This window comes from Cariama cristata, unplaced genomic scaffold (genome assembly GCF_000690535.1).
Source record: "Cariama cristata isolate BGI_N322 unplaced genomic scaffold, ASM69053v1 scaffold38230, whole genome shotgun sequence".
In the NCBI taxonomy this organism is placed as follows: domain Eukaryota; kingdom Metazoa; phylum Chordata; class Aves; order Cariamiformes; family Cariamidae; genus Cariama; species Cariama cristata.
This window is the reverse complement of record NW_009593600.1, coordinates 1-11,765: the sequence shown is the minus strand read 5'-3', so window position 1 is coordinate 11,765 and position 11,765 is coordinate 1. Positions and strand designations below refer to the sequence as shown.

The window sequence follows — 11,765 nt, the reverse complement described above, 5'->3', positions numbered from 1 at the left end:
CAGAAAATATAGAGAAATAGTACTGGCTAATGATGATCAGCTTGGTAAGTGAGTGCTATTAGTATCAGTAAGTTTCGATACTGACTTAAGTTTTTAATTTTCCTTTTGCAGGACAAGTTCTAAGGAAGGAGAAGTACAGAAATAAATCCCTCACCTTTTTCCCTGCCTTGTACACCATTTTACATATGGCAGGCATGTATAATTCCCAAAGCATGGAAAAGCACATCTAAACGTAATTTGTCAGCACAATTTCGTATTTGTTTTAAATTTTTGTCAGCAGCTGCAGATAACATATTATTTTGGAAAAGAGAAAATAATTTAATTAATTTAGCTTTTCAGATTTTATGTGCTTTTACATCAAATATGTCTCTGAGAATCTGAAATAGAATTCAGCAATACAAAATGCAGAAGGCTTTTACTGTAAAATTAGACTTTCGAGTCATGATTTAAATGAGGAATTGGTGCTGACTGCACAAGTTTCTGCGGAGTGTTCCATTAGGAACAGACATTTTAAAAGTAATTTCCCAAATCCAGTTCGATTAAGACAGACTAAATGCCAGACTCGCTGTACTAGAGCAAATCAAAGGCTGAGAAAACAGTAGCTGAGCAAGGCAGGAAGATAGATGAGATGATTTCTTGAGCTTTCTCCAGACCTGTTTTCTGGCCTGTTTGGATCCCTTCCTCTTGTAAGAGAGCAGGTTTCATTGTCTTCAGGCCTGCAGCTTTATATTTTTCATCCTGCCAAAGTTACTTGCTGTGAACAGGGAATTACACTGCTTGTCACAGCCAAGACTTAACCTTTCCTGGGCAAATGCAAACCATTCACAGGAGTGGGGTGTTCCCTCCCTTCAACAGGGAAACAGAAATTTCTTTGCAGCTTCTTATCAAAATGTTGATTGTCCATGTCCTCTATCTTTCATCTTAACAAAGGTGACTTTGTCTCCTAGTGGAGACACTTCTCAGGTGGAGTCTCAGTTCTACACAGCACTTCTCTTATATGCAGGACAGGAAAGGACTTTACATGGCTCTTGCAGGTTGGCTTCCAGCATCAGAGGAGGGAGATTACAGTATTTTGGCTGGAGTGCTCACCTTCAAGACTTCACTTTGTTCCTCGCAACTTGGAGGGATATGAAGCCAATTGGAAAAGTGCTTTGTGCTACAGGGATCATAGCTGGGCTCCTAGCTTTCTTCTGGAAAGACCCTTTTAACCCAGGTAGGCTCACCGGGGGGGTCATTCCAAACTGGAATATAAGTCACGTAAGAGAAGAGGTTGAATTTCCAAACTCTGACTGGTGGTCTCATTCCTGCCCATAGTCTTACCAGAGCTGGTGGCCTCAAAGGAATGCTTCATTCCTAGGAATAAAGGGAAGCTTGAAACAAAGAGGAAGACAAAATGGTCTAACAGCATTTACAAGGAATCCTGCTGTCTATGTGGGGAAAATATGACATGTTCTTTGCCACTGCCTTTCTCTTTTTTTGTTTTGATTGCAAACTCCCTGGGGTCAAGAACCATCTCTATAGATGTGCAGTGCCCAGCACAAGAGGGCTGACATGTTTCCAAACTGATGGCAAAGGATAAATGATATGCAGAAGGCAGGAGGCCCAGAGCCTGGTTTATTTTGTACAACTTTTTATAATGTGAAAACCAACTTCATCCTTGAAAGATACTGGTCTAGGAACCCAGGCAAAGGGCATGTGACACAGGGCGGAATCATATCATTATTCCCTGGCAGTGATAGCCTAGACATAATGTCCACAACGAACACGCAGTAATAAAGCAATGCACCTCTTGGGCAGTTGGGCCTGGGGTTGTTCCATGGCAACTGAGCTCTGCCAGCTGCACGCTTTTATCCATTGTCCAACTCCATGGAAGAATGCTGAGCTGGGAAGGAGGAATGGGATTGGTGAAGCAAGGCTTGGCTGTTTGGTTTCTAGTATGCCAGCTGCTGTCTGAGTGAAGTGGATCAGACTGAGCCTCCTGCTCCATGACTGAAGTATGAACCTGGAGGTACGTCAGGATGGAGGAGGGAACTGGCTGTTGCATGTTAGTGGAGCTAGGCCAAGCTGACTGCCATGTACTGGAGATTGTTGAGCTGGCTAAGCCTTCCTATGACCCAGACCAAATCAGATCGATATGGCTGGCTACTTGACGTAAGGTGGCTGATGACTAACCTTTTTGTTGTAGGCATCTGTCAGAACAGAAAAATAGCCCATTCCTCAAAGATTAGATGATTTTTTTATTACTATTATTCTCTGTCTAGCAAGGTTTGGAGGTTATTGTTAATCTCATGGCTTCTTCAGGTCAGTCCTGCCTCTTCTAATTTTGGAGAAGTATCAAGACTTTTGAGCACTTACACATACCTTTCTACTTTAGAGCTCTGCCAATGGTTAAGGGCAGCTCCTCTGCCGCTTCCTTCACTTACCTCTGTATCTTTTATTCTCTTTCCCATAAATAAGAGAGCTTGTCTGGTGCCCGCGTTCTCTTGACTGGAGCCAGTGCTGGGATTGGAGAGCAGATGGCATATCATTATGCCAGATTTGGTGCTGAAATTGTTTTGACTGCTAGGAGGGAAGCTGTGCTGCAGAAGGTAAGAACTTCCCTGTATGAGGGAAGACATAAGAGATTTGGACTTTTACCAAAAAAACAACAACAGATTAGTTGTTGACATGATAAATTTTCCTTCAGAACCGTTGTTGAACAAAACCAGCTTAGTTACTTTCGCAATTCTTTCCACTTACGTAGAAAGATGGAACATGCCAGTGACATGGTTTGAGCCTGATTTGCTGGCAGTGTCCTGTGCCATTCTTCCCTGTAACTGATCTCCTGGAAGGACTACTTTGTGTTGCCATACACCAGTGCCTGCTGCAATATGCCCAGTTTTTCTTACCAGAAGGCAGTAACACTGCATAATGGGGAGGTGTTACCCAGAAGGGAGCTTGACCTGTACAGGGCGATGCATATACACTGCCTGAACTTTTTACTGCCTGAACATTTGCACGAGGAAATGGTATGAAGCTGCATCAGGGGAAGTTCACATTGGACATTAGGAAAACGTTCTTCACTGAGAGGGTGGTCAGTCACTGGAACAGGCTCCCCGGGAAGAAGCAGTCACAGCATCAAGCCTGTCAGAGTTCAAGGAGAGTCTGGATGATGCTGTTAGTCATATGGTTTAGTTTTAGGTAGCCTACAACAAGCAGGGAGTTGAACTCAATGATCCTTAGGGGTCTGTTCCAAACTCGAGATTATTCTATGAGTCTATGAACTACAATTCCTGTGCAATAGTGTGCAGAGTCCAAACAGTTCTATTTGTAGCTGTTTTGTTAAAGAGTCAAACGTTTTTGTAGGTTAAATTATTTTTGACCAGCTTGAATAGATGAGACTCCTTTATCTGTAGTTTATAAAATGGGACAATATTTAGAGAAGGTATCTCTTAAATTGTGGGGATAGATGACTTGCAAGGAAAATTCTTCACTATAAAATGGCACAAAAGAAGAATTGGAGGCAGTGAGCATAAGAATAGTTCCTAATGCCTGGAAGGCATTATTTCAGCAAATAGGTAACTGTGTGTCATTAATGGGCACCTTCACATACTCAGCATAGCAAAGGAACTTTGAAAGGTGAATATCGCTAGAGCCTTACCAGGTATTTTGGAACAAAAAGAAGAACTTTATGTAAAGCATAACCATTATTCCAGAAGAGTTCTCCTGAAGAAGACTGTCTTTTTCGGGCGAATCTTGATCCTTTTCCAAGGTAGATTGAATCTGCATCCTGCTAAGAGTTACCTCTATTTAACTGTCTGATTAAACAAAGTCTGGATGCAAAATGAGCTCTGCATGGGCTGAATAGTGGTAGATTTAAAATTAAAGTTTATCTCTGTCCAGAATAGACTCTCACTGACTGTAGTATGGGGAAAAAACAGTGCCTTACAGTGCTCTTACTTCTATTCTTCACACACACACTCCCCCCGCTCCCCATATTGTTTAATCTTTGGGTATGTGTTCTTTTTCAAGGTGGTGGAGAAATGCCTGACACTTGGAGCAAAGAAAATATTTTATATCCCTGCAGATATGTCTTCCCCTTCAGAGCCTGAAAAGGTGGTTCAGTTTGCTGTCCAAAAGCTGGGTAAGCATCTTGGGTATCTCTTTGACTTTCAGGTATATACACAGTTCTCATTCCAGTAGGAGCTTCCTGCTTCATTTTCCCCATGTTCCTTACTGAGAGGGATGTTTAGGATGGGAGGATGTGGGTTTGTAAATACCAATCTGGATGTGGCCGTCTTTTTAGCTGCCTTTCATGGGGAGGGCATGTCTTTTGCTAGAGGAGAAAAGTATGCAGAAAATACTTGCTCGCAGTACTTCACTAAAACCTCACCCCATAGCAACAGCTGCAGTACTTCACCTGTCACAGGGTACCACATGTACATGCATTTGCCACACGTGAGTGGGTACCAGCTGCACACCCCCAACCCTAAACATAGTGCCTTGTGTTGAGAAAGACAGAAACTGGACAGTCTGAAAGCAGTGACTTGCCCTTATAGCAAAGCTCGGTCCAAGATTGTGTAGAAGGGGAAGGGGGTCTTATTTTAACCAGAACCACTTCACATTACTCCCATTGTCATGCATTCGCATTCACCCATTCTTTAGTACTCACTAGCAACAAGATGTGTATGACCAAGTACCTTGGCCAAGCTTATTTGTGGTGATACAAAGGAGATGGGATGCCCATTGTTGAGTCCTCATCATGTCTTCTGAGTTCTTGGTTGGTGACCACGTGCTGCTTTTTGATTGTCTTTTGTGCCCTGGAGGAGTTGAGTGATTATGATCCTTTGCCTCTCCATCTTGTCTCATTTGGGTCAGGCAGCATTTTCTATTATACTCACTATCCTTTTGTCCATTATTTGAGTGTCTTAATTACTTCGTTACGCTCTTGGTTTTCCTGATGTGGGTGTCTTAAGAAACTATGTGTAAGCATGCTGTGATACAGATGACCTGCCAGTCCAGCAGCCATCAATTCATACCTTTCTTTTGAACCTTCTGCTGTTTCTGCTCATACATTTCCATACCAATCATAATTTGTATACTTACAACTTTGAAAAGGGAGTGTACCACCAGAACTAAGTTCCAAGTCTGCATTACCCTGAAACATCATTTTGGAGAGCTGCTGTCAAAGAACAGCTTTCCTTCCAATTCTACCCTTGAGGAGCAGGCAAAGCTGCTCCCAGATGGACATATTTCATGTATCCTCATGGTAAAGCACTTCCTAGCCTTCTAAGGGAGTGACTGATTCATTCAGCCCTCCTGCTGGCATTTCTGAGTTCCTTGGTTACTGGTTAGGGCATGGCCCCTTTGTTTGACTGCTTTTTCTCCTATCCACAGGGGGACTGGATTACCTGGTGTTAAACCACATTGGCGTGACCCGTTTCCAGATGTGGGCTGGAGATATGGAATACACCCGCTGGCTCATGCAGGTGAGGTTTCCCAGCAGGAAGAGTTCACCTGGAATTGAATCCCAAGCTTCTCCTGGGACAGCTTTGGGAAGCTCAAAGGCAAATTCAAGTCTATGGCAATGGTTGAGAACAAACCTTTTATTTCATTTGTGTTTCAAGTCAAACCGTTTGGAGGCTTTGTTACTAGACACGTGTTTTGCTCAGTTGTTTTATATGTATGCAGAGGAATGTCTGGGAGGAACTTCACTTCTTTCCTTCTTTCTGTCCTTCTTATCTCCCATTAGCCCAGGACTGTTAGGGATTGATGGGTCATTACGGGCAGGTATGTATGTCTAGTTTAGGAAGCCCAATAGGTGAGGAGCAAGCACTTCCTACTAATCTATAACAAGTGCACCTGTCATTGCAGAACACAATAAAGTTGTTTGGAATGGTGTTTGCCTTTTAAGTCTCTGCTCACAGATTCAAGAGTTTTCCTATAGAATCACCTTGGTACCAGGTTTTGGGGCCATGGAGATGAAGAGCTGTTTTCTTGATTCAGTATTCTCAGGTGAGTTATATTAGTTCTATTTCATGTTGGAAGGAGCCTCTTTGCTGGAGAGTAGGGAACTTGGGATCACAGGTAGAAAATTTCTTAAAAGTGAGAGAGAAGTCAAGCTCAGAAGAGATGCTGAATGTTAATGCCTCATTATAGTCTGAGCTCAGTCAAGAGAAAATTAAGGGGAGCAAATTGAGACACTACTGGTGTCCTTGTTGCTGGATAGGGATTGCAGAGCAAAGAATAGCATAGAGAGAAATTAGGGACAGCTAATTGTCTCTTGTCAAGAACGCTGTATGTTAAAGCCCAGGAATAACCTTTGCTCTGACTCTTCTCCATTGCTTTTTCTGGAATCTGAAAGACCCATGGATGCAATGTTTGTCCCTGTCTTCACAGAGATGATTCTTTTCACTTGGTGTTTGAAAAAGCAAATCCAATCCATGCTCCTTTCCATTTCTGACCACTTTATGGGCTTTCTGGCTCATGTTGACCTTCCCTCCAAACCTTCTTTTTTCTTCCATGTCTACTTTTATCATTCCAGGTGAATTTCTTCAGTTACGTGGCACTCGCAACAGCAGCTCTTCCCACCCTGGAGAAGAATAAAGGCTCTCTGGTGGTTGTTTCTTCTCTCACAGGTTGGGGTCTTTAACTGATGTAAGTGCTGGCCTTGCAGAAACAATGGTTCCCAGCACATCATGTTTCTCTGTGTCCTTCAACCCCTCAAGACATTTTCAAGCTGTGCATTTTATAGTAGCAAGCAGGATGGTGGCTGGCTGTCCTTCTTGTTTTCTGGAAGACCTCCTCTGTGTTGCACTATTTTGCATTCCCTTGGAACTTTGCTCTTCACTCACCATGTGCCCAGAACTGCTTGTCTGGCTCCTGTCCCTCACAGCCAAGCCCATCTCTCCTGCATTCCTGACACAGCATTAACACCATCCTGCCACTCTAAGGCCTTCTAGCTTTGGCCAGCCTGGATAGCAGGCCCCTAAGTAGCTGCACCTACTGTACAGGATGGAAAGGCAAGAGAAAGTCTTCAGTGTGTGCTCAAGGGAGCTGCATCACCATACAGAAGTTCAGACTATGACTCATCCCTGCCTTGTGATGCAACATGCCTTGGTGTCAGGGAAATATCACAGCCAGATGTGCCAGCATGTGACCCAGTTCATATGTTTGCATGTGATGGGGGAGGGGAAGGCTGCAGGTACACCATCACACTGGGCTTTTTAGCCCAACATGTGACCTCGTTACCGTGTAAGTTAAAAGAAAATTCCTCCCCTTATCCACATATGTGGTGACTCTTGTGCTGGGATGTGCTCACACAAGGTGGTATAATTTTCTAAGTGCCTGCGTGTGACTAGAAATAGAGGGAAATTCACCTGGACAGAACATGGGTTGATGCAGGATGGCAAAGCCTCTTGTCTTTGTCCAGATTCCCTCTCCATGGCACCGTCCTCCTTACAGCCACTTTCCTGGTGTTTTCCATTCTCTCCTTTTCCTTTCCAGGGAAAATACCCACTCCCTTCACCACTTCTTATTCTGCCACCAAGTTTGCACTGGATGGATTCTTCAGCTCGCTACGCCATGAACTCATCATGCAGAAGAGAAACATCTCTATCACACTGTGCATCCTGGGCCTGATTGATACTGATACAGCATTAGAGAATACCAGGTGTGTATTTGGAGGTTGTAAGAGTCCGGGAGGGAGTGTGGCTGCAGGAACATGTCTCTCTTGAAAGCATGCAAAAAATGCACCACAACTGTGTTTAAGATGCTGTGGGTATGTTTGGATGTACAAGAAAACTAATGGGAAGACTGCATCTGCTTGGGTACATCATGGGGATTGTGCATGGCCACGTCAGCGTGGAACATGAGCATGCAGAACCCTGTGGTAGTCAGTCTGCGCAATTAAAACCACACCAAGGACTGACTGGCTTTGAGTTATCCTGTGACTATTTCCTTCCAGGGGCAAAGTGCACCTGACTGCTTCTCCTGCTCCTGAAGCTGCACACGCCATCATCTGGGGGGGTGCCACACGGGTGCAGGAGGTTTTCTACCCATGGTGGCTGCAGCACATGTGCTGCCTCTGGGTTTTGTTCCCCAATGACCGGGACCAGGTTTTACAGAGTTACTATAATTACAGCAGTCCTTAAGGGATGCCCAGTCTGTCTCGTCTTCCATCATAGATCGCTTCTACGCACATTTCCCCCATCCCACTAAGCATCCCATTCAACCATTGGTGTCAAGCAGGAGCAAGGCAGCAGTGGTGGCAAAGTAACCTTAGCTCTTTTCGTAAGACTCTTCTTGGCCTCCCTCTTATCCTGCTTCAGCCACAGTTCTGATATTTCTACCCGTCAGTCAGCGATCTTTCCCACTGTTCACTCTGTCTTAGCCTTCCACCCATCTCTCCTCCTTCAGCCTCATCTGACTGCTTTTACTGCTTTCAGTCTTCTCTCAGGTCCAGCTTTAACCTGTCTGTACAGGATGTCCTGGAATGTCTGCACATTCCTGGGACATCCTGCTCGACTGCTTCATTGTTCTGTGGATTCTGTGAACCTTCTTGCCTCCTATAAATAGAATTTTAATCTCTATTTTATTAAACTACTTTCTTTTTAATGTGGTGTTGGTGTTACATGTTGATGCTTCCTCTGTGAAGGAAGGCTGGGGACCTGGCTTCTGTGAGCACAGGCCTGTTTGTTGGTAGACATTTGCTGACTGCACAAGACCTGTTATATCAGCTCTTCCTTGCTGTAAATGCCAAGATGGGTTGACGATTCCTGCACTGAACAGGCAAAAGAATGTAGAAGGAATTCTTCCCTAACATTCTATTCCTATGGATGTGTCATGGCTTGTAAGTTCTAGCAGCTAGAAAAAGCAGTCTGTGCTTGAATCCCCCTGGGCTGGGGATGGATAAAAGATCCTATGTGGGCTCCCTGGTGTCTGAGAGGATGGTTATTTTGTGTGTTGTTCCCATCCACAGTGAATGAATCTTGAAGGAATTTTAAGTGGCTTTGAAAGCTGAATATTTTGTAGAAACTGATTAACAGGTTTGGAATTTATTGGAACAGCCAGGTATTGCTTAAAAAAACCAGGCTTCTCTAGGGGATATAGAACTACAATGGAGTGTGCATCACATCATCGGAACAGGCACCAGCTGAGTGTTTTCCTTCCTCTCTCCTTGCCATTGACTGGATTTTGACATGACAAAGCTTTCTACGGAGCTGTGTGGAAATAAGAACTCGCTGCACTTCACAAAGACTGGAGTTTGAACTCACCCCTTCTAAAACACACACCTGCTTGCTTCTCATGAAAATTTGCAGTATACACCTTGGCTCAGTCACTGCAGAATTGTGCTGGTGCAGGGGCAAGGAGGCATCAAAAATTGAGGTAGTCCTAGGTTTCATTCTCTGCTGATATTCTGCTTTTCTCCAGCACCATTAAATAGGGGTTTCAAAGCAGAAGAAAGTCCCAGGGAAACTGGTGCTTTTATAGAAGAGGAGGCTGAACCATGAGCATGGCAAATGGAGTTGGTTCTCTACCAACCCCAAGCATGTTCCTCACCTTCAGGACAGAGATGAGGAGTCTGGGCATTTTCCTGGTTCTGTGCATAGTGCCAGATGGGCTGGGCTCTGGCTTCGATTGAGTTCCATCAAGGTGCTGTTGAGAGAACCAGTTTTGTTCTCTCAGGTGTGAGGAGAGCACGCAGGAGTTCTTAAAAGATGTCTGGTATCCGCTCACAAGAGCTGTGACTGGTTTGTGTTTAGCTCTGCTGGAGCTTGGCTGCTGAACTCATTTGTTGCAACTGGGCTAATATTACAAAACTTGCATTTTGGGGATCATATGCTGAAGACTGGAATAAAAAAATCCACAGACAGCCTTCTTAGAGATACAGGGACACTGCATGGTGTTCAGAGTAAGGCAGGGATGTATTCTGTAGTACTCAGGCTCTGTCATCCATCCCCCTGCGAAATGCTTTTTAACTGACTGCACAGATGATTTGCTGAATGGATACAGGCTTTCCCTGCCCCAGGCCTTATGGTTATTGTCTTCAAGTGTAAGCATTATCTAAAAGCAGGTGCAACTAACACATGAAGTAAAACCCCAGTTACTTAGCAAGTAAAATTTTTATTAAATAATTATTTTTTTTTGACCAGAGTGAGGAATGTGACATTGACAAAGCTTGTACCGCACCTGTTAACTTGTACAGTCACATCAGTAACTGTAATGGAAGAAACTGTAAATGCTTGTTTTTAAACCAGCTTGACCTAGCATTTCCAAAGTCCTTTTTTTTTTTCCCAGTTTGCATTTGTTGGTCTTTTTTTTTTTTGTTTTGTTTAAAATTAGATTAAGTTTAAACTTCATGAAATTACTTGTAGCAGAAATAAAGTACATTATACAAATCACATACATAATAGATGTTAAGTATAAAAATGGTATTTACAATAAGTAAACATGGACTATAGAAACAGAGACTCGCACAGCTTCATCCATCTCATAAACTCTCAGCATCAGATACAGAGTGGTGGTTCAGGAGATGTGAAAGTACTTAAAGAACTGTGCCACAAACATCTTAACAAAGGGCAACTGGAGGAGGATGAGAATTGGCTGAGGATTTCTGAAGTCCCTGTATCTTGCTTCAGTATCAACTGCATCAACCTTTCTCCACCAACCCTCTGTTCATGTCTGAATGTGCGCACGCACACACGCGTAGAGGAATGTTCTTGGTACCCCATCAAACTCTGGAATATTGAAACTAATCAGTCAGAAGGTTTGTGGGGTTGATTGGTTTGTTTTATTTTTCTTTCCTTATTTTGGTAGAAACTTGAAGAGACTGGGATATACCTTGTCAGTATGATACTCCCACTCCCAGGGGATCTTTGTTAAATCAAGTTCTGAAATATGTTCTGTGCTTAAGTGTATGTGTATATAGCTGTATCTATATATGCTGCATAATGTATCATCCGTCCCTTGGAGAGGGTGGTGGGGAAAAAAACAGAGTGGCAACTCACTTTCATCATACTATCCTTATGTTTGCTTGGGTAAGCTTTGCAGAGGGTATAAGAGGCGAGTCCTCTTGCTAAATTCAGATGGAGAAAATGTCCTTTTTCATCTGGGAATTGGAACTGCCTGCTAACCTTTGTTAGGTTAATTCCAACACGTGGAGCCAGTGTGTAGCCCCTAGGAGGCTTCTGACACTGTTTCGGAGACTGCATCTGCTCACACTCTCATCTTCTCTTGCCTTGATCAAGAAAATGCTCCATTATGATGGAGAGCTATGAAACATGGATCTGTGCCACATGTGGGGAGGCAGTATAGTTCCTGTAGGTAAAGGGACTGCTTTCCTGTGCTTTCAGCCTAATCGAGGAGTGCTCAGGATAGGCTTTGGCACCAAATTCCAGGAGCTTTGTCTGCAGAAGCCCTTGGAAAGGTAAGACTGAGAGCTCTTGAGATCCTTAACCAGGCTGGTGCTAAAGTTGGTGGATGAGTGACTCGAGCTGAGCAGCTGGCTGTGCCCTAATCCTGGAGGTATGTAGTTCTCTTTCTCCTTGCTTCTTGCTAATGTTGATCAGAGGGATGTGTGCTTTCTCTCTCTTTCTCTCTCTCTTGCTCTCTTGTCCATCCAAGCATCCGCTCAAAATGTTCAGGCCTATCTGCAGTGCTTGCTGAGAAGACACTGTTGCAAAAGTAAACCCTTAACTTCCAATCCCTCTTGCAAGGAGTCAGTCTCTGAATGGAAAAGTTTGGTCCTGTGAGCCACTTTAAAAAAAAATAGAGACTGTATATAT

At 43.7% G+C, this 11,765-nt stretch overlaps 1 protein-coding gene across 1 annotated transcript; it reads left to right on the top strand.

Annotated features, from left to right (window-relative positions):
• The first annotated feature begins 1,128 nt into the window (after positions 1-1,128).
• Positions 1,129-8,132, top strand: HSD11B1L (hydroxysteroid (11-beta) dehydrogenase 1-like). The gene is made up of 7 exons (XM_009694991.1): positions 1,129-1,213; positions 2,458-2,588; positions 4,012-4,123; positions 5,377-5,468; positions 6,524-6,617; positions 7,486-7,651; positions 7,946-8,132. The coding sequence occupies exons 1-7, from the start codon at positions 1,129-1,131 to the stop codon at positions 8,130-8,132; spliced, it is 867 nt and encodes a 288-aa protein (XP_009693293.1).
• The last annotated feature ends 3,633 nt before the right edge of the window (positions 8,133-11,765 follow it).

Coding starts and splice junctions, on each gene's coding strand:
- HSD11B1L (XM_009694991.1), top strand. CDS start 1,129: ATGAAGCCAATTGGAAAAGTGCTTTGTGCTACAGGGATCATAGCTGGG. Junction 1,214..2,457: donor GAAAGACCCTTTTAACCCAG/GTAGGCTCACCG, acceptor CCCATAAATAAG/AGAGCTTGTCTGGTGCCCGC. Junction 7,652..7,945: donor ACAGCATTAGAGAATACCAG/GTGTGTATTTGG, acceptor ATTTCCTTCCAG/GGGCAAAGTGCACCTGACTG.